The 22,340-nt window shown below is 39.4% G+C and overlaps 1 protein-coding gene across 4 annotated transcripts in view; it reads left to right on the top strand.

Moving 5' to 3' along the window:
• Positions 1–22,340, top strand: part of CHCHD3 (coiled-coil-helix-coiled-coil-helix domain containing 3) — a 131,257-nt gene that overhangs the window by 27,672 nt on the left and 81,245 nt on the right. For all 4 annotated transcript variants that reach the window (XM_077783708.1, XM_021530916.2, XM_021530917.2 and 1 more), the window contains exon 4: positions 9,029–9,173. In XM_077783708.1, coding sequence (XP_077639834.1) covers positions 9,029–9,173 — 145 coding nt within the window. The remainder of the gene's footprint in view (positions 1–9,028; positions 9,174–22,340) is intronic.

Below are 22,340 nucleotides of genomic sequence, written 5' to 3'. Positions count from 1 at the left end.
ATAATAATAATAATAATATCGTTAGGAACCTAACTATAATAATAACTTTGAAACTTAAAATTTAAAAGAAAAACCATGGAGTGCCAAAGGGTTCCATCAGCCTCAGGGCTGTGGAGCCAGCAGTGGATTTTGGCCTCACGTCTCACCTTGAGTTCCTCCTATTTTTCCTTCCAGCCATTTTATCTCTCCAACATTTTTTCCCCCTCTCTCAGCAGCCACTTCCCAGTGTTTCTTGTTTGGATTCAGATGTTTATTAGTTCTTATTTATATTGCACTCTATAAGTTGTGAGTTATGTAGTATGTAATAAAAGTTAAAAATGGAGGTGTATTTCTTTTTTTATAAGGTTTTTTTAAGGAGAAACTGGCTAATTAAGAATGATACTTAAATTATTTTTACTTTTAACTTAATAATTAACTACTTGAGTCTCATAATGTGAATTTTTTATTTAATTCTACAATATTATTTAAAATCATGAAGAAAAGGTGAAGAAGAAGGTAGGAAGGACTAGAAAGAAGACGGACTAGTTTTGTATTAAAACTTCTGTCTTGTTTTATATATATTATTATATTCTAAAACTTTAAACTTTTATTTTTTTATTAGGTGACATTATACACTTTTATTAAACTATACACTCATAATTTTATCATTCAAATTTGCAAGGTTTTTAGGGCTTTAGGTTATGTGCAGTGTTCTCTTGTGGCTCAGTATAGAAAATCTAAAAATTTTCAGCAGTCAGGGTTCCAACAGGTGCCTTTTTGGGCAGCCATCTCTTCAAACCAGGAAAGTTTAGTGTGTGTTTTTTACCTGCAAAATGTCAAGGAAGCATAAAAATGTTTATGAAGTTGGGAAGTATCAAACTGCCTTAGACGCCTGTTGAAATTTTATTGTTTTCAATGAAAAAAGGTATTATTTTCAGAAGAAAAAAGGTGTTTGGCAATGGCAGAGTTACTCTCCAAGATTTCCTGCTCTGATTCTCCATTAATACCATTATGTCTGGCTCTCAGGATATGGAGAGATGAATCTTGAAGATGGGAGGTGGAAATTGGAGAAAGCAGAGCTATAATTCACTCCTGCCTTTATAAACCCCAATTTTCAAGGGCTTATTTTTCACATGGATTTTAAAACCTGCCATCTCAGCTGACAGCTTGGATACCGAGGTTCATCTTGATCAGTTTATTTTCAGGAGAGATGGGAAAATGACTTGCAGCTAGTGAGAGAGCATCCACAAAAATAATCCTGCTTCATAGTTTCAGATTCAGGTAGGAAAGAGGAAAACTATTTCCCCCCCTGGCAATTTTAAACAAACCTTTGCTTTCAAACTGCTGAGCTCTTTCATTTTGAAAAGCAGCAAATGAGCAGCTGAGAAACACTTAAAAATAGTAATAATAATAATGATACTAATAAAAATTTTTCCTAACTGTCACTTCATTTTAAGGGATAATTAATGTTGTCATAATTCCAGGACTGCTTTCGCAGATCCCAAGGGGAAGGATATTATGTTGGAAAGTAATTTCAAGTGGAGTTATGTGGCTAGCTAAACGTACACAAATTATGTAAAGCAGTTTTACAATTCTAACTCAGGTTCTCTGTATCCCTCTGGCATAAAAGTGGGAATTTGCTCATCTATTTTTTCTCAATATAATACTGATCTAAATGCACATATTTTAAAAGCAGTAGCTTTATGAAGTGTAATTAAAAATCCCCTCAAACAACCTGCCCCCCTTTCTACTCACCCCTCCTCCTTGCAACACCAAACACTGCCCCAAAAACACTCCCACAACTCGGGAATCTCCAAGAAAACTCAACCACTGACAAGAGTCTCTGTCCTTGGTGCTCTGAGTGTTCACAAGCTGTCCATGGAAGTGCTGTTGATAAATTGAATTAATTGGAGTAAGTTAGAGTAGATAACTGAGATTTGCACCGAGTCTTGGATCTTCTGATCAAGGACTGGCACATAAATCACGTGCACAGCCATTTGCAGGGATTTTTCCTTTGGCAGATGATAGGCTGGGGTTGGAAAGCAGCTGGGAAAGGGAGAGGGATAAGGAGGCTGCTCTGCTGGATGGTGTGGCTTGGACTGAGTGTTTGGGTGGTGTGACAAGTCTGGTGTTTGAAACAGGGGCAACTGAGGCAGTGATAGTAATGTGGCATGAGGTGGAAACTCTTTAAATTGTATTTTCAGTGTTTACTTGGGTTTGAGAGCAGACATCATGGAAGTACAGATCATGGGATGGTTTTGGTTGGGAGGGACCTTCAAGATCTTCTCATTCCACAGGGGCAGGGACACCTCCCACTGTCCCAGGCTGCTCCAGCCCCATGTCCAGCCTGGCCTGGGACATTCCAGGGATCCAGGGGCAGCCTCAGCTGCTCTGGCAATCCCAGCCCAGCCAGGAATTCCTCATTCCCAATTCCCATCCCTGGCTGCCCTCTGGCAGTGGGAGCCATTCCCTGGGTCCTGTTTCTCCATCCTTGTCCCCAGTCCCTCTGCAGCTCTCCTGGAGCCCCTTCAGGCCCTGGAATGTGCTGGAAGCTCTCCCTGGATCCTTCCCTTCTCCAGGGGAACATTCCCAGCTCTCCCAGGCTGGCTCCAGAGCAGAGGGGCTCCAGCCCTGCAGCAGCTCCATGGAATCCTCCAGATTTCCTCCAGCAGCTCAGGTCCTGCTGCTGTTGAGGGTCCCAGAGCTGGACACAGAACTTCAGGTAGGAGTTCAGCCTAAAGAAAGATCAGGATTCCCTGATCCCTTGCCCTCCTTTTTGCTGCTGTGGAACACGTCCTAAACCCATGTGGGAGTTGTGTGACAGTGTGGGATGGACCAAAAATGAGGGAGGAGTTTTTGGGATGGGAAAAGGTCAGTGCCAGCTCAGGGATCAGTGCTGGAATCACTTCACTGTTCACAGTACTGTGTATAATGAATCAAGGGCTAATTTATATTCATGTATGGCAAATGTTAAGGAGGAGCAGTCACCCTGAGGAAGAAGTTCATATGGAATAAAGCGATGGAGTTCTTATTAAATTGAATAATGTGAAGTTCAAGCATAACTGCTCAGAAGTGGGATCCCTTCTCTCTTCTGCCTGTGCCAGAGTCACAGGAGCTCTTGGTCACTTGTGATGGATTTGTCAGAGAGTTTTTATGCTGCTGGGTCTGGTGGGTGAAGTGGGGCCAGTTTAGTCCCTGTTGTCACATTTGACTGGTTTTGCACTAAGGTCTCATGGAGCGATGATAAATCTGGGTTTGATGAGCTGCGTGATCCTTTTTGAGTTCACATATTCCCGTGATTTTAAAGCTTCAGCAGTTTGGGTTTGGATTTGGAATCTTGAAATCGTGGAATCTTTTAGGTTGGAAATTCCTTTAAGATGGAGACCAAGCATTAATCCAGCTCTGCCAAGCCACCACTAAATCACATCCCCAAGTGCCACATCTTCAAGTTGTTTAAATCCCTCCAGGGATGGGGACTCCAACACTCCACAGGCAGATGTGCCAGGGCTGAACAACCCTTTCCATGAAGAAATTTTCCCAATATCCAAGCTAAACCTCCCCTGGCACAGCTTGAAGCCCTTCCCTCTCCTCCTGTCCCTGTTCCCTGGGGTTAGATCCCAAGTCCTCCCCCAGCTGTCCTATCAGGGAGTTGTGGAGAGCCAGAAGGTCCCCCCTGAACCTCCTTTTCTCCAGGCTGAGCAATTGGAGCACCTAAAAAGTGAAGGCAGAATGTCCTTTTGACACCATGGCTTTCAGGTGCAGAAAAATTATATTTTCTGATAATTGTTTACATGATCTGAATGGTTTAAAAGTGAAAATTTTGAACAGTTGTTAAGAATGTGGTTGCTACTAATATTAGGAGCAGCTCCTGTCACTTGCGCTGTGCAAAGCCTTATGTGAGTGGAGAATAATGTTTTTAATGAGTGAACAGTGATAAAAAGTTTTGAAGAACTTTTTTGTGTTTTCTGAGACTTGACCTTCCAGATAATTTGTTTCCCTGTCTCTATCCTTAGTTCTGTGTTTGTAAAATCAGGTGAACTTGAGGTAATTTCCCCGACTTTGCAGATAGGTGAGATGGAGTTGGAGAAATCTCCATTTCACAACGCTCAGAGCTGAGCTCAGCTGGGAGATGTTTTCCTGATGTCTCTCACATCCTTTGAAATTCCTCATCAGCTCCACCGAATGTTTGTGAGTGCTGAGTTTGAATATTTCATGATGGAAGGTGGGATGTGCCGTGGAACCACATCACAATATTCAAACTCAGCACTCCCAAACATCATTCCCTCATGAATATTGCAGCGTGGCCTAAACTCATTGCTCAAAACATTTTGGGATCTTCTGCCAGTCCGTCAGGAGGAATTAAGGAACTTGTTGAGGTCCAAGACAGCAGAAAACCTCATGAATCCTCCTCAGCTCCAGCTGGAGTGAGTTTTTGGCTTCCATATTGAATGATACCTCATTAAATTTTTCCTTAATTGATAGAGGACAGGATGATTTTCCTTACAGCGGACTTTGGAACAGAGAATATTTTGATTTTTGCTTGGTTGGAAGTGATGAAAAATGACACGGTTCATGCTTTAGGCTTGAGTGAGTTTATGGTGGAACGTCACAGATCCATCAGATTGTGTAGCTTGGAGACTGTAATAAAGATAAAACAACTGGCAAGTAATCACTGCCCCGAAAAAATAGCAAAAAGGAAATGCTTAGGCTTTGATAGTGTAATAAATTTCCAATATCTGAAAATAAGGGCTGGAAATGACAAATCACTGTATTTCTCTAAGAGTATTGTTTGCCAGTTTTGGATTTCTGTGGATTCTTGATTAATGGAGAGTAAACCGTGAAGTGGCCATCAAAGCACAAAACTAATATTTTTCAGCTTTTCTCAGTGTGTTGCTGTTGTCTCTGAATTAAAAGGTGCTTTTTCCTTAATTAACATCTGCAGGTGTTTTTCAAGAACAACAGAAATGGATATTTTGAAGTAAACAAAAGAGGGAGTTCTTGTGGATTTAGAATTAAATTACTCATCTTGTTATTGTGGCTAACAGGGGTCATGCTGGGCATGTGAAGAGTCCTGGCTCATAAATCCACATGGCAAAATTAACAATTTGCTTTTCTTGAACTTAATTAAAAACTAGATGTGAAAAGGATGGAAACTACTTGGAGTGCAGCAAAATTGTATTAATCTGTTTTTTTCAGTGTGTATTTTTGTATTTCTTCATACAGAAAACTCCTTGGCCCTCACAGATTTGAGTATTTTTGAGTTTGTTTGAGTCTTAAATTTCTATTGCTGTGTTTCAAATTCCAATTTCTAATTGGCAAGTGGAGCCACTTCTATATTTGGCTTCTCTTACCTTGTTGGATTTGATATGATGGTTGTCAGTTATTAATTTTAAGTCATGACTTAATTGAGAAATTATTTTTCCTCTTGTTTTGCTATGTTGTTACTGCTTGATTTTAAGAGATGTGGGTTAAGTGTTTCAGTCTGTTTTAGGTAAGGCACTGATATATTTGATAAATTCACAGGTAAATGCTCTTGTGCTTAATCTTGCACATAGGACATTCACAGTTCAAAAGCTGTACAATAAGAAATGCCACTAAAATCCCACATTCCCTGCACTTCCAGAAAGAAAAGAGAGGAATAAAAAGATGGAGTGCAGAAGGAGAAATGTTATTTTGGTGAAGTATTTTTCCTTTGGTCTGAAGAGGAGGTTGGAATGGGTGGTTTGATCACATGGATTTGATTTCTGTACCTCCTGCCCACATCTCAGAAAATCAAATTTAACAAAACCTGGCTTTTTATTTATTTATATTTTAAATATATTAAAATTTTTTGTATTTATATATTTTTTTATATCTGGGAGTGTCTTCCAGAATTCTTTTTGCTTGTTATTATGTAATTGCTCCTCGAGGTGACGTGGTGGCTTTTGTGTTCAAAGCCAAATTTTGTGTTCAGAGCCAAATCTGATTTAGAGGTGGAATGTACTGCAAGCATTTTTTGATTAAAGTGACTTCAGGACTAAAACAGTCAAAAATTTGTCTTAAAAGTGGAGCCTAAATATGACAATGTGATAACAAAAATACTCAAATTCTTGTTATGCCCCTCCAACAGGAATAAATCTTCTGAGATCCCTAAATTGATTTTGGTGATTGGTTTGTCAGGATTTACTCATCCTCTTACAAAAAGATACAGATATATAAATTTTCTTCATAGCATTAAGTTAAGAGCATTGAAGTTCTCAATGACAGTGCTGGGGAGAGGCAGGAATTGTTGCTTTTTTTTGAGTTTGCTGTGTGCTGTAAAGCAGTTGAGAAATGAAATATTGTGAAGTGTTAACGCAGACTTTAACTGGAGCTGCTTCTTAATGCTTGATGTGTGTTTTCCAATAGCACCATGAGAAGTGATTGCCTTGCATGCCACACTTCATTAAATCAGCCACTCCACACTTCTTACAGCAGTGTTTCATAATTATTTCGAAGGATTTGATTCAAAAAGATATCAATTGTGTGGGGAAAATGTATCGCCAGCAGCCTTTTCTGCTGCTTCAGCAGCTTTTTTTAACATCCTTTCTGTATAAATGATCAGTGTAATGCTCTCTGTTGTCTGGAGTTCAGTGCTCAAACACAAGAACCATTACCTTGAGCCTTTATCTCTGCTGTAATTAAAAATATCCTTTGAAAAATTCCTGTGGAATTCCTGGATAAGTTTATAAATATATAAAAATATATATATATTTATGTGTGTATATATATATATACACACACATATATATGTGTGTGTATATATATACACACACATATATATGTGTGTGTGTATATATAGATATAATTTCCTTTTTTTTACTTTTACCTAGATAATAACATAATTTATTACTGTAGCTCCAGCTGATGTTTGCCTTTATTTGGTACATGCTGAATGCCAGGAAAATGAATTTGTAATGCCAAGGGAAAAAACCCTACTGGAGGTTGATGCAGGCGAATGTTTGCGATCAGCAGGATCTGGGAATGTTTGTTTCATTAAGCTCCTAAAAGCCACCCAATTATGGAACTCAAATAAATGAAAATTACTTCAAAATCCCGCTTATTTTGTTAAAAACTCTGCTGAATTCCAATCAGTTGAGATGGCTGTTTAGGAATTTTGTTTTGGGAGTAAAAACTGCCCTAAATCAAAGTTTGGTGGATGCTTGAGGAATTTAATTCGTTGTGTTGTGCAAACCTGGTCACACAAATGTGGGTGAGAATTGATAAAAAAAGAGTTGAAATTTTTGCTTGAAGGTGCTGCCAGGAGTCATCTTGGATATTAAAAGTTTCTTTTTTGGCCTAAATTGTATAAAATTTTATAATGAAATAGTGTAATTTTCTTTTATATCAGGACACCCTGGAATGAAAGGGAAAGGGAGGAAAAAACCAAACAGTAAAATGCATTTTCTTTGACTGAGGTGACCTGAATGTCTTGATCTAGATTTAAATGAGAGATTAGGAAGAAGATCTAATTGATGTAAAAAAGAATTAAATGTAAATACCTGAGTGTTGTGGGGTTGCTTTGTTTCAGGTTTTTTGGGGTGCTTTTTATTCATGAGGGTTTTAAAAATTCTTTTAATTTCTCAGCATTTATAATGTGGAAACTTTTGGCTGCATTTTTCAGCTATTTTATCTGCAAAGTATATTTCATATCTTTTAATGAATCTGCTATGTACAGCAGCATAAAGAAGAGACATTTTTAAGGGAAAACCACTTGCAGGAGGTCAAATCCAAGAGGAAGGATCTTCCTTCAGTCTCGGGAAGCATTAAATGCTCTTTGTTGCTCACCAGAAAAAGGTGCTGAGACTACTATTTTGACACTTTTTTCCTTTTTAGAGAAAACATGATTTCTCCAATTCAAAAGACAACCAGCATGTTTTGACTGTGCTGTGTGAAGGATTGTTATGATTGTAAGAAGGATTTGTTATATCAATCCTGCTGGAGTAATTTGGGGGACCTTGGGAAATCACTTAATGGAATTTGGTCCATGGCTGCATAATCTGCTTTTTTTTTTTTTTTTTTTTAAGCTGGAGTAATTGAAGATGCAGCTTAATAAACTTTTATAAAGATTCCCAGTTGGTTGCTGCATTTCAGAGGGTTTGGAGCTGAACACTGAAGTAATACATCTTGTAATTGTCTTTTTTCCTCCCTACCTCACTTAAATGTATTCCCTGGGGAAGAATCTAATGTGCTCTAATGCTGGTACCTTTTACAAAGTGACCCGACTCATTAGGATTTGTTCTCCAGAGCTCCCTTGACAACAGATAAATGCACTGAGAATGGAGCTTCATAGCTCCATTACTGCTCTGAGTTCCACGCTCGGTGTCACAACACACAAGTTTTATTCACTGAGTGTTTCCATGAAAATGAGACATGGTGTGCTTGTCTCAAATACTGCAGTGAAGGTTCCAAATCTATTTATGGCTTGTGACATAGAAATATTGAGAATTTTCTGGGCCTGAAGTTGCTTTTATTAACTCTGTTCCAACAAGTTCAATAACTATTTTCTCTGCTCCTCTCAGATTGCTGGGAGAGGTTGATGATGGTTCTTCGATCTTCGTGGAGCTTGGGAAATGGATGAAGTCCTTGGGTTTATGGTGTGTTTAGAGAGAGGAAAGCACTTTCCCAGTGCAGGAAAGCTTTTAGGTGGAAATTGAGTGCCTGCTTGGCTGCTAGGAAAAGGATTTTCCTGGAAGAATGGTTCCATAAAATCAGGCAAAAACCCAGCTAACCAACAGAGTTCTCTGCATCTTACTTAAAAATATATCTAATTGAATCAGTTGTAATTTCTGTGATTTAATGAACAGTGATGTCAAAACTCGTAACTCTTGTGTATTCAGATTTTGATACTTCAATTTGAAATAAACGTCTGGATTCTTTTAGTGATTATTTATATTTAAGTGTCTTAAGAAGCCAAGAGTAAGACGCATTTTTGTGACAGCTCTTAAAGCGACTCATCTACTTTGAAACTACACTTAGAAAGTAGATTTTGACTTTTCTCTCAGCCTAAATCTCCCTTCACCTCCTGTAGGTTGAAGCAAGAACAAATGTACGTTCGGGATGAGTTTGGCAAGCTCCTGGAACGGGAGAGGATCTCCTCGAACGAGCACCTGACCCGAGCCATCCTTCGGGAGAGAGCGGCCACCGAGGAGGAGCGGCAGAAAGCTCAGCGCTTTGTGAGTCCCCAAACGTTGGCAAGGCTGGAAGTTAGGCAAGGGAGTTTCACAGACTGGTGTGCTCAGCAGAACGGTCTCTGAATGTAGAATTTGAGAATGAAACAGAGATGGAAGTGAGTTTTGATATAGAAGAATAATAGATGTGTAAATTAAGGTTTGCTGAGCCAGTCTTGCTGGACAAGAAGGCAAAAGTTATGTCCAGTTAGAGCACAGGATAAGCTGACCACAAACAAAAAAGATGTTTTTACCAAGCAGAAAGATACCACAGGCAAACAAGACATGCCAATGTGGCAATTAGAAAAAAGTTTAATTATCTGGCTGGTTATTTTCACTTGTTTCAGAATACCAAAGTTAGCAGTTGTGTCATCTCGGTTTTGCTGACTCTTCCTGGTTCCATCTGTGCAATTTGGAAATATCTGGTGGTTCTTGGGTGCAGGTTTGTTATCACCCCTGCAAATTTGCCACTTCCACTGTGGCTTGTTCATTCTTTGAAGGGTGCACGCTAAGATCACAAAGAAGAATTTTCCACTGCAAGAAAACTGAAAAAGAACTTTCAGCTTAACCTGTAACTCGTGGGATTGGACAGCACTGAGCACACAGTGGTGCTGACAGCAGTTGGGACAGGCTGTAGGTAACAGTAAAGGGAGGGATTGGTTGATAAAGAAAAACACATCACGCAGTGTAAGCACAACTAAGGGGTCTTCAGGCTTGCCTGCAGCTGGAGCTGACGCTGGAGGTGTGGCCCTGTCACCCTGGGCTGCTGTGACATCCTGGATACAATAAACTGCGTGTTGAAGAGCCACCTGAAGTCCCACAGCTCTCCTCTCAGGCTCTTACTTTCAAATATTTACACAAATTACAGATTCTTTTTATTTATTTATTTGTTTTCATGGCTAGGTAGCAGCATGCCATTTTATTTTGTTTAAATATCCTTCTTTTAAGGGTTTTTGCTGCTTGTTTCTAACTTTGGAACCATCTCAGTGAAAAATTCTCTTTGAAAGAATAATCTCTCGTTAGAGCTGATGTATTAAACCTTCCTGACAAGGAAATTGGAACATATGGTTGGCTGTTTTCCTCAGAAAACTGACATTATACAGTTCAGTCCATTTCAAATGTCTGACAGATTTATAACTTCCTCTATAGAGTGTTTGCTTGCTGTAGTGAGTCTCTATTGACTCTTCTTTCTAACAATAATCATTACTCTCTGAGGTGGGAATATGCTTTAAAAATATAAATATACTTGAGTGCGAATACTAAAGAAATCATTTTCAAGGCAAAAAATTTAAACACTTAATGTGAGCATTGCTGTGAAAATAAATGGGAATTACTTATGTCAGCAGCGACATAAATATTTGTTGGGCTCTCTAAATCTGGAGTAAAATGCAAAGTTTTTAAGGTTTATGGGTTGATATCTTTGTAATCAATCACTTCAATAAGCAATAGCTTTGTTTCTGCTGTGAGATTTAAAATCTGATGTTCATGTTAATTTTCCAAATCCCAATTTAAAACCAAACTAATTCCACTTCAGCGTTGGTATCTTTTCCAGCCATTTCTGGGTGCTTTTTCACCTTTGTGGTAATGTTATTGTTGAAAAATAATTTCAGTGTTGTAAACAAATGTTTAATATTTTTTCATTGTAAAACATGGGAACAAAGGAGAATAGAAAGGAATTATGACTAAGGTGCAGCCTTAGTTATATGCTTTAAATCCTTGGGTTCTTAATGTTGTCTGGGAGAGATAAGGGTTTTGTGGCCTGGAGCTAATGAGGAGCTGAAGATTTATAATGGAGACTATTATTTGCATAATTACTGGGGGTTTGCATCTTTTTCTCCCTGTTGTGGTGATTTTGGGAAGCACAAGCTGGATTTCTCCTCAGCCAAATGCTCGAGAAATTCCTTATTATGTATAGGAAACTGCTTTATTTACTTATTTTGCTGGTTAATTTTCACTTGCTTCAGAATATCAAAGTTAGCAGTTGTGTCATCTCAGTTTTGATAAATCTTTCTGGTTCCATCTGTGAATTTGGAAATATCTGGTGGTTCTTGGGTGCAGGCTTGTTATCACCCCTCCAAATTTACCATTTCCACTGTGGCTTGTTCATTCTTTAAAGGGTGCACTCTAAGATTACAAAATAGCAAGAAGGTTTTGTCTGTTTCCTTAAAAATTAAAATATTGAGTAATTCACACCTTCCTATAAGTCAGCTCCTTTATTTTCCTTTAATTGGCCAGATTTTATTTCTTTGGTTTCACTGCTTACCCTAACCCGTGCATTTATTTCCTCTATCAAAGCTGAATTCAAAATCTGTGCCATAGGGAAATGTATTTCTGTGTATCCTTTGTCAGGTACTGTGAAGAATTCTGTGTTCTAGTAAACTGCTACAGCAGGTTTGTATTTTATGGAGCCCGGATTTGATTTGTCAGACTCTTCTTGGAGAAAAACAAAAGTGTTCCTGCAGTGTCAGTAGCAAAATAAATTCCTTTGCTGCTGCTAAATTGTTCAAATAGTGCAAAGGAAAGAAATTATGGTGAGGAAGAAAGAAGTTGAGTTTTCCTTTGTGAAGGGTGTTAATTCAGGTTTTAATCAATAGATGTAAAATGAAGTCACATTTCCCATTCTTGAAGAATTTTAATACCAGCTGCTGCTTATAATCTCAGGAAGAAGAAATTTATAGTGTTATCCCAAATGTTAGAATTAGCTTTTTATACAAATGAGAAAAAAAAAAAGGATGAAATGATGCGTTAAAAAGAAGAATATGTGTGTTTTTAAAAAAAAGGTTGAAATGATGTGTTAATACCTGAAGTACTTTTGTGCTGTGACATGTCCCAGGACGTGCCCTCATTTCAGGGGGGCTGCCAGGTGGCTGGTGGGATGTCAGCTCCTGCAAAAACATATTTTGGGGTGATCCAAAGGTTTGCAAAGCAGCAATTGTGACATTTGTGGCAGGAGATGTAGGAATTATTGTTCCGAGTGGCATTTCCAAACCCTGGGAATCCCTTGTGGGGGGTCAGCGTGAGGATTGAAGCAACTCTTGGTGCTTAACTCAGCAGAAGTGAAGGCAGCTGCTGTGATTCCTGGAGCAATCCTTTAAATGCCACTGGCTGGGGGTATTTTGGACACAGCCTGACTTTCCTCATCCCACAGATTTGGGGTTGTGTCTTGGAAAAGTGATGATGCTCTCCAGGTGCTGGGGAGATCCTGGATCTCCTCTGGCTGGGGGATATTTGATCCTGGAATGAGCTGAACCTTGAAGAATGACGTGGGGAGGCCCTGGCAGAGTTCTCCCAGAGAAGCTGTGGCTGCTCCATCCCTGAATTGTCCAAGGATGGGATTTGGAGCAGGCAGGGACAGTGGAAGGTGATTTTTCAGATCCCATCCAACCCAAACCATTCTGTAATTCCAAGATTATCCTTTTTTATTATTATTATTTTTCCCCTCTGCTCTTCCCCTGTCTTCAGGGCTGTTTCCTGGCTGTTTTCAGGGCTCCCAGTACATCATGGTTGGGTGCAAGGAGTGCTTTGATGGTGAAGAATTTATTTATTTTCTTCCTTTCTCCTTTTCTGTCGTGTCAGTGCAGATATGAGCTGAGGCAAATACTTTACAAAGCCATCCTGCAGCCAATCTGCTTTATGACAACTCCAGAACCAGCTCCATTGAGGAAATTACAGAGTCTGTGTGGAGGGCAATTGTCAGGGGGGCAAAATGAGAACTGCTTGAACTGGCCTTGCCCCCAAACGAGGTGGATTTGTACCTTTAGCTTTACTCACTTTGGAATTGTGACATTTGCAAGCATCTCAGTGTGATTTCAACCAAAGTGCATTGTGTGCTTGAAGTCAAGAACTGCTGCTGGTTAAAAATACTTATTTTTTTCCACACACTCTTTAGTGTGGATATGATGGTTTTTTTCTGCCCATTCCTTTTGAAAAAGGGCTTTAGAATAAATAAATTCTTTTATTTCAGTCCAGCCATAAAGAATTTTGATGGTGGTGTGGTTCTCTGCAGCAAAGGGTGAAGCTGAAGCTCCTTATGATGGCTCCAAGAATACTTCAATTATATTTCATCACTTAGACCTGTTCTCTGCCATGTTTATTATTGGAGATTTTTGCTGCAAATCTAAAAATTGGGCCTGGTTGAGTTTGGCACAGTCTTGTAGAGTGGCTTTCAATGTGGTGGCTTTGCCATAAATAGTTTATTGATGTTTCATCACTTGAGTCATTATGGAAGTCAGGGTGAGACGAGGAGAATATGAAGTAGAAAATCAATAGTTATCCAAAGTGCAAGGGACCTGTTGTATTTCCATCTCCTAATAATGACCTGGAGTGTACTGTGAACACATTTGCTCCTCTGTGTGGACTGAAACGAGTTGTCATTAGGAGCCTTTATGTTAGAAAATGGTTTTATTGAGCTGCCAATGACATTAAAGTCTCATTTCCCTTTGAAGAGGCACAGAAATATTGTTCTGTTCATGTGCTGTAACCAGAACATTAAAATTTGATTATTGCTATCATTAGAAGTCCGTATCCATACTAATGCAATTACATCTATTTGTCCATGTGCTGTTCCAGGCTTTCATTGAAGCACCTGTTTGAGAGTGAAATCTGGTGGTGCTGAGGAATCTCATTGTTTTGTAAATTACTTTCTGCACAAGAAGTTCTATCAAAAAATTCCTTGCTCAAAAATAAAATCAATTTGGTAGAAGTATCTTTATATTAAAAAACACCTTTTTTTTTTGCACTTTAGGTCACTGTGATAATCGGATTATTGGCGTTTTTTTTTTTTCCTGGCAAAATCCTATTTGAGATGTGAAGTTCTTTTACTTGTCTGAGCCCTGAAATCAATAGACAAAATACATCCCTGGCCATATCAAAGCTGAAGTGTGCTGAGTTATGTGAGGAGGAAATCTGACCTGTTGTCATAATTGAATAGAGGTTGTTAAAATGGGGCCTTTTGCTCCTCTGTGCCTGAACTGCTTTGGTGTTTTCCCCATCACCCCGGGGTGACTGGTCCCAGTCAGTTCTGGGCAGTGACCTCCCCTTTGGGGTGCATTTCTTTCTCCTGTCCTCAATTCATTAATTTTGTCATGAGGACGTTTCCTATTTTCCATAAACAGATTAAATCCTGACCCTTCCTGCTCTTTCCAACCAGGCCTGGACAAACCATATTTTAAGGATGACTTCACTAGGAAATACCAGGGGGAAGAATTAAATGAGTTAAGGCATTAGTTCTCAGGAGAAAAGTCTGTTTACAAAGCTGCAGTATTTATTACATACCTCATTTAGCTCATTCATCATTTTAATAGAAAAATGAATCTTTTTAGATGATTCTGAAATAATTTGAGGTAAACTACACAGCCTGAGGCAAAACAGGATTGCTTGGTGCAGGGAGGGCTTTTGGAGAAGAAAGCATGAGCAGAGACTGTAATTCACAATTTATGGCAGTAAAAATACTAAAGGCTCGTATTTGAACATAAGATTTAAGGTTTGGGAAGCACATGGTACAAAACTAAATTTACTGACCGTTGTTTTGTATCATGTACCTCAGTTTTATAATTTAGAAAGTAGAAATTTTTCATGAAACCTCCTTGAAAGTGGAGGTTTGGGGAGTTTCACTCATAAAACCTTATTTAGTCCTACACACATGGGTTTTTTGGGGATGTTTTTATGGCTTTTGTTGCAGGAAAAACTGTTTATCCTGTGGGCAAACCTGGATTTGATTGTTCCTGTCCTAGAAGACAGGAGGAAGAAAATATTTTGGAATATTGAGGATGGGAGCTGTCTTTTTTTGTGTGTTTTGTTTTGGGGGAAAGAAATTTGGTTAGTTTTTGGAGAAGGAAGTGGGCTGCAACGAGGAAGACATTTATATACAGAATATACACAATTCTACTGCACTGACTGCACTCCTACTACTTGGAATAAACAGAATATTGCTCCTTTGGTTTATGTCTCTCCTGGCACACATTCCTTCTTCCTCTCCCTCTTTTTTGGCATTGCTACTGCAGCACTAAAAGGTTTGGGATAGAAATTCAGGTTTTTGGGGTAGGTCTTTTAGAGGATCTTAAACTGGTGATGTGAAACTACTGTGTGAGCAAGAAGCTCTTGCTAAGCAAAAAAAGTTGGATAATTTTCTCCCCAGTAAGAAAAGGAGCTGCCTGACACTTATTTGAAAATCATGAATTATTTTCTTATCTAGCTTTGAAGAAGTGAAGGCCCATTTGATGAAAATTAATTAATAAATTAATTAATAAAATTACTAAGTGAACGGTTTTCCCTCCACCTCGATAGAGGAAGATGGTAAAAAGAATTTTAAATAGCCTGTGGGTAGTGCTGGAGTTGGAATCCCAGTATGACTTGTCACATAAACTGGTAAATAAATGTTTTTTTTTCCTCTCTGATACTGCCATGAAGGGCTTGGGAACCACAATTTGCTTTTTCCTGGGTCTCTCTTCTGTCCCTTTCCAATGCCCACGCTGACATTCAAAATATTTGTTTCAGTGGAACAATAGAAATAATTTTCTCCTTCCGTCAGCATTTCACTTGGCAACATGTTATAGATGTATTTTTTTATAATTTTTCTGTGTAGCAGTTAATGGCTTTTTTTTACCTCTGTGTCAAAGTTTGACAGACAGGAAAACCACGGTAAAATGAGAATTTTGAAGGCAAGCAAAGTACAGAAAAGGAGCATTTATTCTCTTTAAGCTTTCTTTTTGAATGGTGAATGTGTTTTGATAGTCAAGCAGCATTTAAAGCATGTTATTTTTTAATTCTTATATAGCAAACCCCAAGATATTTGACTGAAGCAAAATTAATCACTGTGTTATTTCGGCATTCAGATGAAGATCTAGTGCTTTACAAAGCCTGCTGCTCCATCAATTTGTTCTTTGGGTTGAATTCAAATTGAGTTCATTTTTATAGATTCACTGCATAATACTCTGCTCTCTCCTCCCTCATTCATTAACCAATTTGTTCGTGCTACTCCCTTTTTATTGAACGGCAACAAAATTGCCCTGCTATCTCCCCAAATGAATATCATCATTCCTTGTCATGCATGGGCAAAAAGTGAGGCTAATAATCCCTTTTTCCACACACCTTCCCTCTTTCAGGGCCAAGTCTTCCCTTCTGCCCTGGAGGTAGCACGAGAAGAACGTTTCAAATCCCGTTCTTTGTCTATGAATATTCCAAGGCAGGCTCCTTTTGATTTCTCGTGGGCCTTTGGAGCATGTACACCCTGCCAGTTGTGTGACACAACAAAAACCACATCAAAGCCTTGTCAGGGCTCGTCCTTGTACACGACACGCTACAGAATGAGGCGAGGGATTAAAACGAGTTCGTTTGGCGCTCGCGGCGCGGGCGAGGCTCCTCCACTCAACAAAACCATCACCAGGGCCTCTCTCCCTCTGATTTTATTCAGTATTTCCTTGCTCTCAGATTACACTGTTTTTTTGGGTAGGGTTGTATTCACTTTAGAGTGTTCTGGTTGTCCTCGTTTTGGGTTGAATTACCAGATTTAGGTGTTTTGAGGGACAGAGGGATGGAAGTCATCAGACAGTTTGTTTTAGGGCTGCTTTCAGGAGTGGCTGAGGTCACTTGGTGTTGAGTTTTTATTTTCTTTTTGCCAGGGCTGGGATTGAATGTGTGAGATGATATTTCTTGTTTAGACTCAGATTTTTATTAGTTCTTATCTATGTTACAGTCTCTCAAACCCTGAGTTCTACAGCACTTCAACAAACCAAAAATGGAGCCCCACTCTCTACAAGGTCTTTAAAGGATAAACTGTCCAATTAAGAAATGACACCTCAGTTATTTTCACTTTTAACCCAGTAACCAACCACCTGTGCCCCTCAATGTGGATTTTTTACCCAATTACACAAAACCACCCAAACCCATGGAGAAGGAGGTGAAGAAGGACCAGTCTCTGCCCCAAAACCTCCATTTTGTTTTATATCTATTACTGTATTCTAAACCCTTAAACTCTGAGTTTCCCACCCTGTGATATCACACACTTCTATCCAAACTCCACACCTGTAATCTCAGTTTTATTATTGAATTTTGGAAATTTCCACAGCCTCGGGTCAGTGCAGTGTTCTCCTGGGGTCAGTGCCTGGCAGCACAGAAATCTAAAATTCTCAGCAGCCAGGATTCCAACTACTTGATTTGCTCAGCTTGGAGAAGAGCCTGAGGGAAGTCCTTTTCAGATGTAATTTCAAGTTTTTAAAGGGTTTTTTAATATCTTTTCATATCAGTGGCTGTCTGGAATATATTGAGGTGCTCAAGTGTTGTAGCAATAGGTGCCAATATAGCTAAAGCAGGTGTACACAAATTAAAAAGGATATTTCAGGGAGAAGATGAGGGAAAAAAGTGGAATGTCATGGTGAAATCTGTAGGTTTTGGGGGATTTTAAACAGATTTTAGGAAAATTTTCAGTCCTATCAAGTGTTATGTAATCTGTTCTGTGGTAGCTGTACCATGATGTGCCTGGAAGAAAAAAAATACTCTGCCTGCTTGTTTTTTAAAGAAAGGAAGTGTTTAATGTAAGGTTTAATAAACTGGGGATATTAAAACACCCTTTTAGTTCAGTAATAAGAATTAATCTCCTGACAGCCCAATCCTCATAAGGCTGAGGATCTTTGATTGCACTCAGCCTTGTAAAGCAGGGGGCTTTGGAGCTGGAAATTCCACCTCCTGCCAGGAATTGTGATGCTGATGGTGTTTGTGTGTACAGCTGGGTGTTTGGGGAATCTGACACAGTGCTACAAATGGAAAACAAAAATAAACTTTGAACACTGAAAATAATATAAAGATTTTAAGACAAAGAGGCACCTTCTGATGCCTTGAGAAGGCTGAGCTGGAGCAGAGGCTGGGCAGAGGTAAAGAATAAAGCAGAGATTTATTAAAGGATCTCCTCCATGGATCCACCTTGGGCAGCACCAGAGCCCAGCCAGGGCTGCACCCAAATGAACCAAAATGGTCCCAAAATGAACCCAAGATGAACCAAAATGGCCCCAAAATGAACCCAAGTGAACCAAAATGGTCCCAAAATGAACCCAAGATGACCCAAAATGAACCCAAATGACCCAAAATGGTCCCAAAATGAACCCAAATGACCCAAACTGGCCCCAAAATGCACGAGCGCTCCCGGGGCTCTCCCTGGGATCAGTTCTGCTCCATTGGCACCTTGGAGTTCATTCCCATTCCAGCTCCAGCCCATCAGTCCCACCCTGCTTGTTTTTCTCTCTCCAGCCCACGGTGTTTGTGCTCCTGGGCTGAGGTTTGGATCATTTGTCCTTGGTGCCCAGCTGGAGCAGGAATTGTTTTGTGTCCCTGCTCTGTGCACAGAGCTCACCATCCCATCATGAGAAGCCCAGACCCACACACCAAAGCAGCTCAGAATCTGAAAATATAAAAACTAAACCCTGAGGCATAGCTTCCACTTCACACAAGTCCTGATTTTGACAAGTAGCTAACAGAACTTTAATTTTGAAAGCAGAAATTGGTTTCAGCAGTCAGTGCTGTAAAAAGTTTCACACAGGAGTGATACGGGAGAAGTTTGTCAACATAAATTTGGGGTGGCTGAACCAAAAGAAGATGATAATATTTCTTGTCTCTTTACTTTCAGTAATTTAATTGACTTTGGAAAATCCACCCCTCTGATAACATAATAAGGTACTGCAGTGTCTTTTTCTTAGAGATATTTGAATTCAAATCACGCTTATAAATAAATAAATAAACCTCATTACTTCTCATCTTCCTAATTATCATGCAGATAAACAGTGGGAATCATGACATTAGGATAAGTAAGTGGCTTATGATATTGCTTCAGAGGAAGAAAATCTTGCTGTTCCCCATTTTTCCCCCCTTGGGCCATGCAGGAGTAATAAATGAGTAAATTCTGAGTAGTTTCTGATGGATGCTTAATGGGGCTGTGCTGGAGCCAAGGGCTGCTTCTGGAGCAGCTGTCACAATTCCGAGTCATTAACACACCTTGAATGCTTGCATTCCAAAATCAGGGCATTCCAAATCCAGCAAGGCAAAAAGCCATGACTTTGAGAAAGGAGTTTGGGCTGCAGGCTGATTCAAGTGTTGGAGTATGAATTAAAATGATTCAAGTCATTTTGGAGGTTACAGGTTGACTTTCAAAATTTGTTTGTGTCTTTAAGCCTGTGAAGAACCCATTGAGGGACTTCTGCACCCTTTTTGGTGGTTCCTGCCTTTGGAGCCAGAAAGCTGCTTGGAAATCTTGTGAGAGGGAAGAGAATTATTGTGTGCAGCAGTGAGTCATTTCCAGCGTGTAAAACAACTGAAATATTCAAATATCCCAAATATTCAAGTCATGCCAGCAGACTCACAGCAATGGCTTCGTGTACATAATATTTTGGAGTGAGGAAATGCTTCTGTGGAATAACTATCAGGTTTTCTTGTAATGCTCTGGAAAGAAGGATAATTAGTGGGGGTTATTTCTGCTTTCATAAAAGGACATCTAAAGAAGTGCTCAGATAAAGAGGTCAGCTGGATCTTTGTTTTACATCGTAGTAATTCATGTCATATTTTAATTTTCCTGCTCGCTTTTATCTGCCTGTTTGAAGCACGAGAAAATCCCCCAAACGCTTGTAGTTATTCCTTTTCAAAGTAAAAATGTAGGAAGGAGATACTGAACTTGAGCGAACCATTCTTTGAACCAACTACCTGCCAGTGAGGGAATGCACAGCACAAAAATAGCAACCTTTGATAGGTCTGGAAAGTTAATTTTTAATTTTTCTATGAACAGACTTGACCTTGAGGAAAATAAAGGGATATTGACTCTCAGCACATCTGCAGGTGACACCAGACTGACAGAGAGTAGGTTTGGATTGGAGATTAGGGAATTTTTTTTCCTTGTGAGGGTGAATTTGATGTGGGATATCATGGAAAAAGCTGTGTGTAATTATCTGTTCAGAGTGCTGAGTCTGGTGCCTGAGAGTGGGTAAAGGTGATAAATAAATGAGATTTAAAGATTACAGAAATGCAAAGTTCAGAACTGAAGTTCACCAGAGAAGAAATATCACATAAAATAACTCCTTAAAGAATGATTTTAATGTGTTTTTTTGTTTTGGTGTCGCTTGCTTGACAATAATTTTTTTCTGTTTTGAAAAACAAATTTTCCTTCTCTTCATCTTTCCGAAGTCCAGAGAAGTTCATATTGTATTTTAGATCTTGAGGAGAGTGATAAAACTCTTATTCCATGTGACCTGCTGGACAAACCCAGGACATTCTTTAAACTTTCCAAGTTGTCCTGAAAACAAAAATAGTTTTTACTGTCAGAATTGTGACTCGGTAGTGCTGGTTTGGTGTAGGCTCATATCTGAGTTTTAATTCTTCTTTTTCAATGTGGCTGTTTCTTTACTAAATTCTGCTCTTAAATAGGTTTATTTTGGTCATATTTCTATCTAAATTTTCCCCAATACTCCACTTCTTCCTCAAATCTGTTTCTTTCTACCTCTGCCAGCTCCTGGAGGTTCCTCCTGCCCTTGGTCACCCCAGTTCTTCATTTTTGCTTCCTTTTTCTCCAATTCTCTCCCTTTTTTCCCTCTCCTTATGGAAGAACCACAAAATCCTTTTGTCCCTACCTTCAGGACAAACTTCTGCCTCTTTTCTCTGATGCCTGGGAGTTTCTTCATTCTTTATTTTAATTTTGTCCTCTTGGTCTCTACTGCCTGATGCTGCAATATTCCAGAGTTGGTGGAAGGAATAATTGCCAGCAGAATTCCCTTTAATCCCTGCATTCCTGAGAGGACATTTTGTGTTCTAAAAAGCTCTGGAGATCTCTGGGCTCCCTTTTGCTATTTTATTTTATTTTTCCCCAGGGTCTTACGGACATGGTTAAGTTAAATTTGACTTTATTGGAGATAAAAGGAGGAAATGCCCTGAAACTGTCATGGTGGGCACCTCTCTGATGGCTCTAACCAGATTCCTTGGAAACTCCATGAATGCTGAAATTTCTCAGCAGAAGAAAGTGAAATTCTGCTTATTATTAGTGAAGGGTTTTTCTCTCTTTTTGACATGGATGAAATGAATTTGGCTTAGGCCCTCAGAAAAGGTGGAGATGAAGCGTGGAGCATCTTTAACTCTCTCTCGTGCTTCTGGAACTGTAGCTCGAGGGTCTGTGGAGTGGAAAATGAATGGAAAGTAATTTTATTTTATGGAGAGGGTGACACAAGGTTTTTGTACTGGTGGAACAGTAAGGAGACAACTATTTCTTTTCCATTTTCACTGCAAGTCTGATCACTGGAAGGAAAAGAGGGGGTTTTAAAATCAGTTTTACTGTTCACATTTGGTTTTAGGGGTGTGATGATTAATTATGCAAAGGAACAAAACTAATTAGGGGACTCTCCAATTTATGCTGCTTTAAAAGTTTAGTATTCAGATTTTTTTTCGGTGTAGTGGCTTAGCTGTAAAGCTTTAATCCAAAGTATCCCTGCACAGTCATTGGCCAAGAGAGGAACATTTTCCTTGCCTGCATTTCAGGTGGTTACAGGTGTCATCAGCTGTGCCAGAATTGTTCACCCTCAGATCTCTTTAATATTAAAGAAAAGCAGGTGTTTTCAGAGTGCAGGCTGAGCTGGTTCAGATGGCAGCTTTGTGATCAAGTGGATTTTCCTGAAGTGGCCGTATCTCTGTAAATGCCTCTCTGGCTTGAGGGCTTCTGGTTGTCTTCCTCTTATATAATTAAGGTGATTAAAATTATATAATTAATTAAGGTGTAAAACTTAGATAATTAAGGTGCTTTTCACACAAAAGGTGTAAAAATTATCATGGTCCCCACATCCATGGCGGCACACAAAAGTTGCTGATTATAAATCAGAAACATCCATGTGAAAGGACAAGGAGCAGTGGTTTGAAACTAAAGAGGATGGATTTAGGTTGGATAGAAGGAGGAAATTTTGTCTGATGAGGGTGGGAGTTCCTGGAATAGAATTCCCAGAGCAGCTGTGGCTGCCCTGGATCCCTGGAAGTGTCCAAGGCCAGGCTGGACAGGGCTTGGAGCAGCCTGGGACATGAAAGGTGTCCTTGCCCATGGCAGGGGGTTGGAATTGATCCCAAAAGTCCTTTCCAACCCAAACCATTCCAGGATTCCTTATCAGAACATTTTTATTCCTTTTAATAATTTGTGAAGAAGTGGGGAGAGTCAGGGGTTTT

Source organism: Lonchura striata, chromosome 5 (assembly GCF_046129695.1).
Source record: "Lonchura striata isolate bLonStr1 chromosome 5, bLonStr1.mat, whole genome shotgun sequence".
NCBI lineage: Eukaryota > Metazoa > Chordata > Aves > Passeriformes > Estrildidae > Lonchura > Lonchura striata.
The sequence above is the reverse complement of the archived record's forward strand: the minus strand, read 5'-3'. Positions and strand labels throughout refer to the sequence as shown.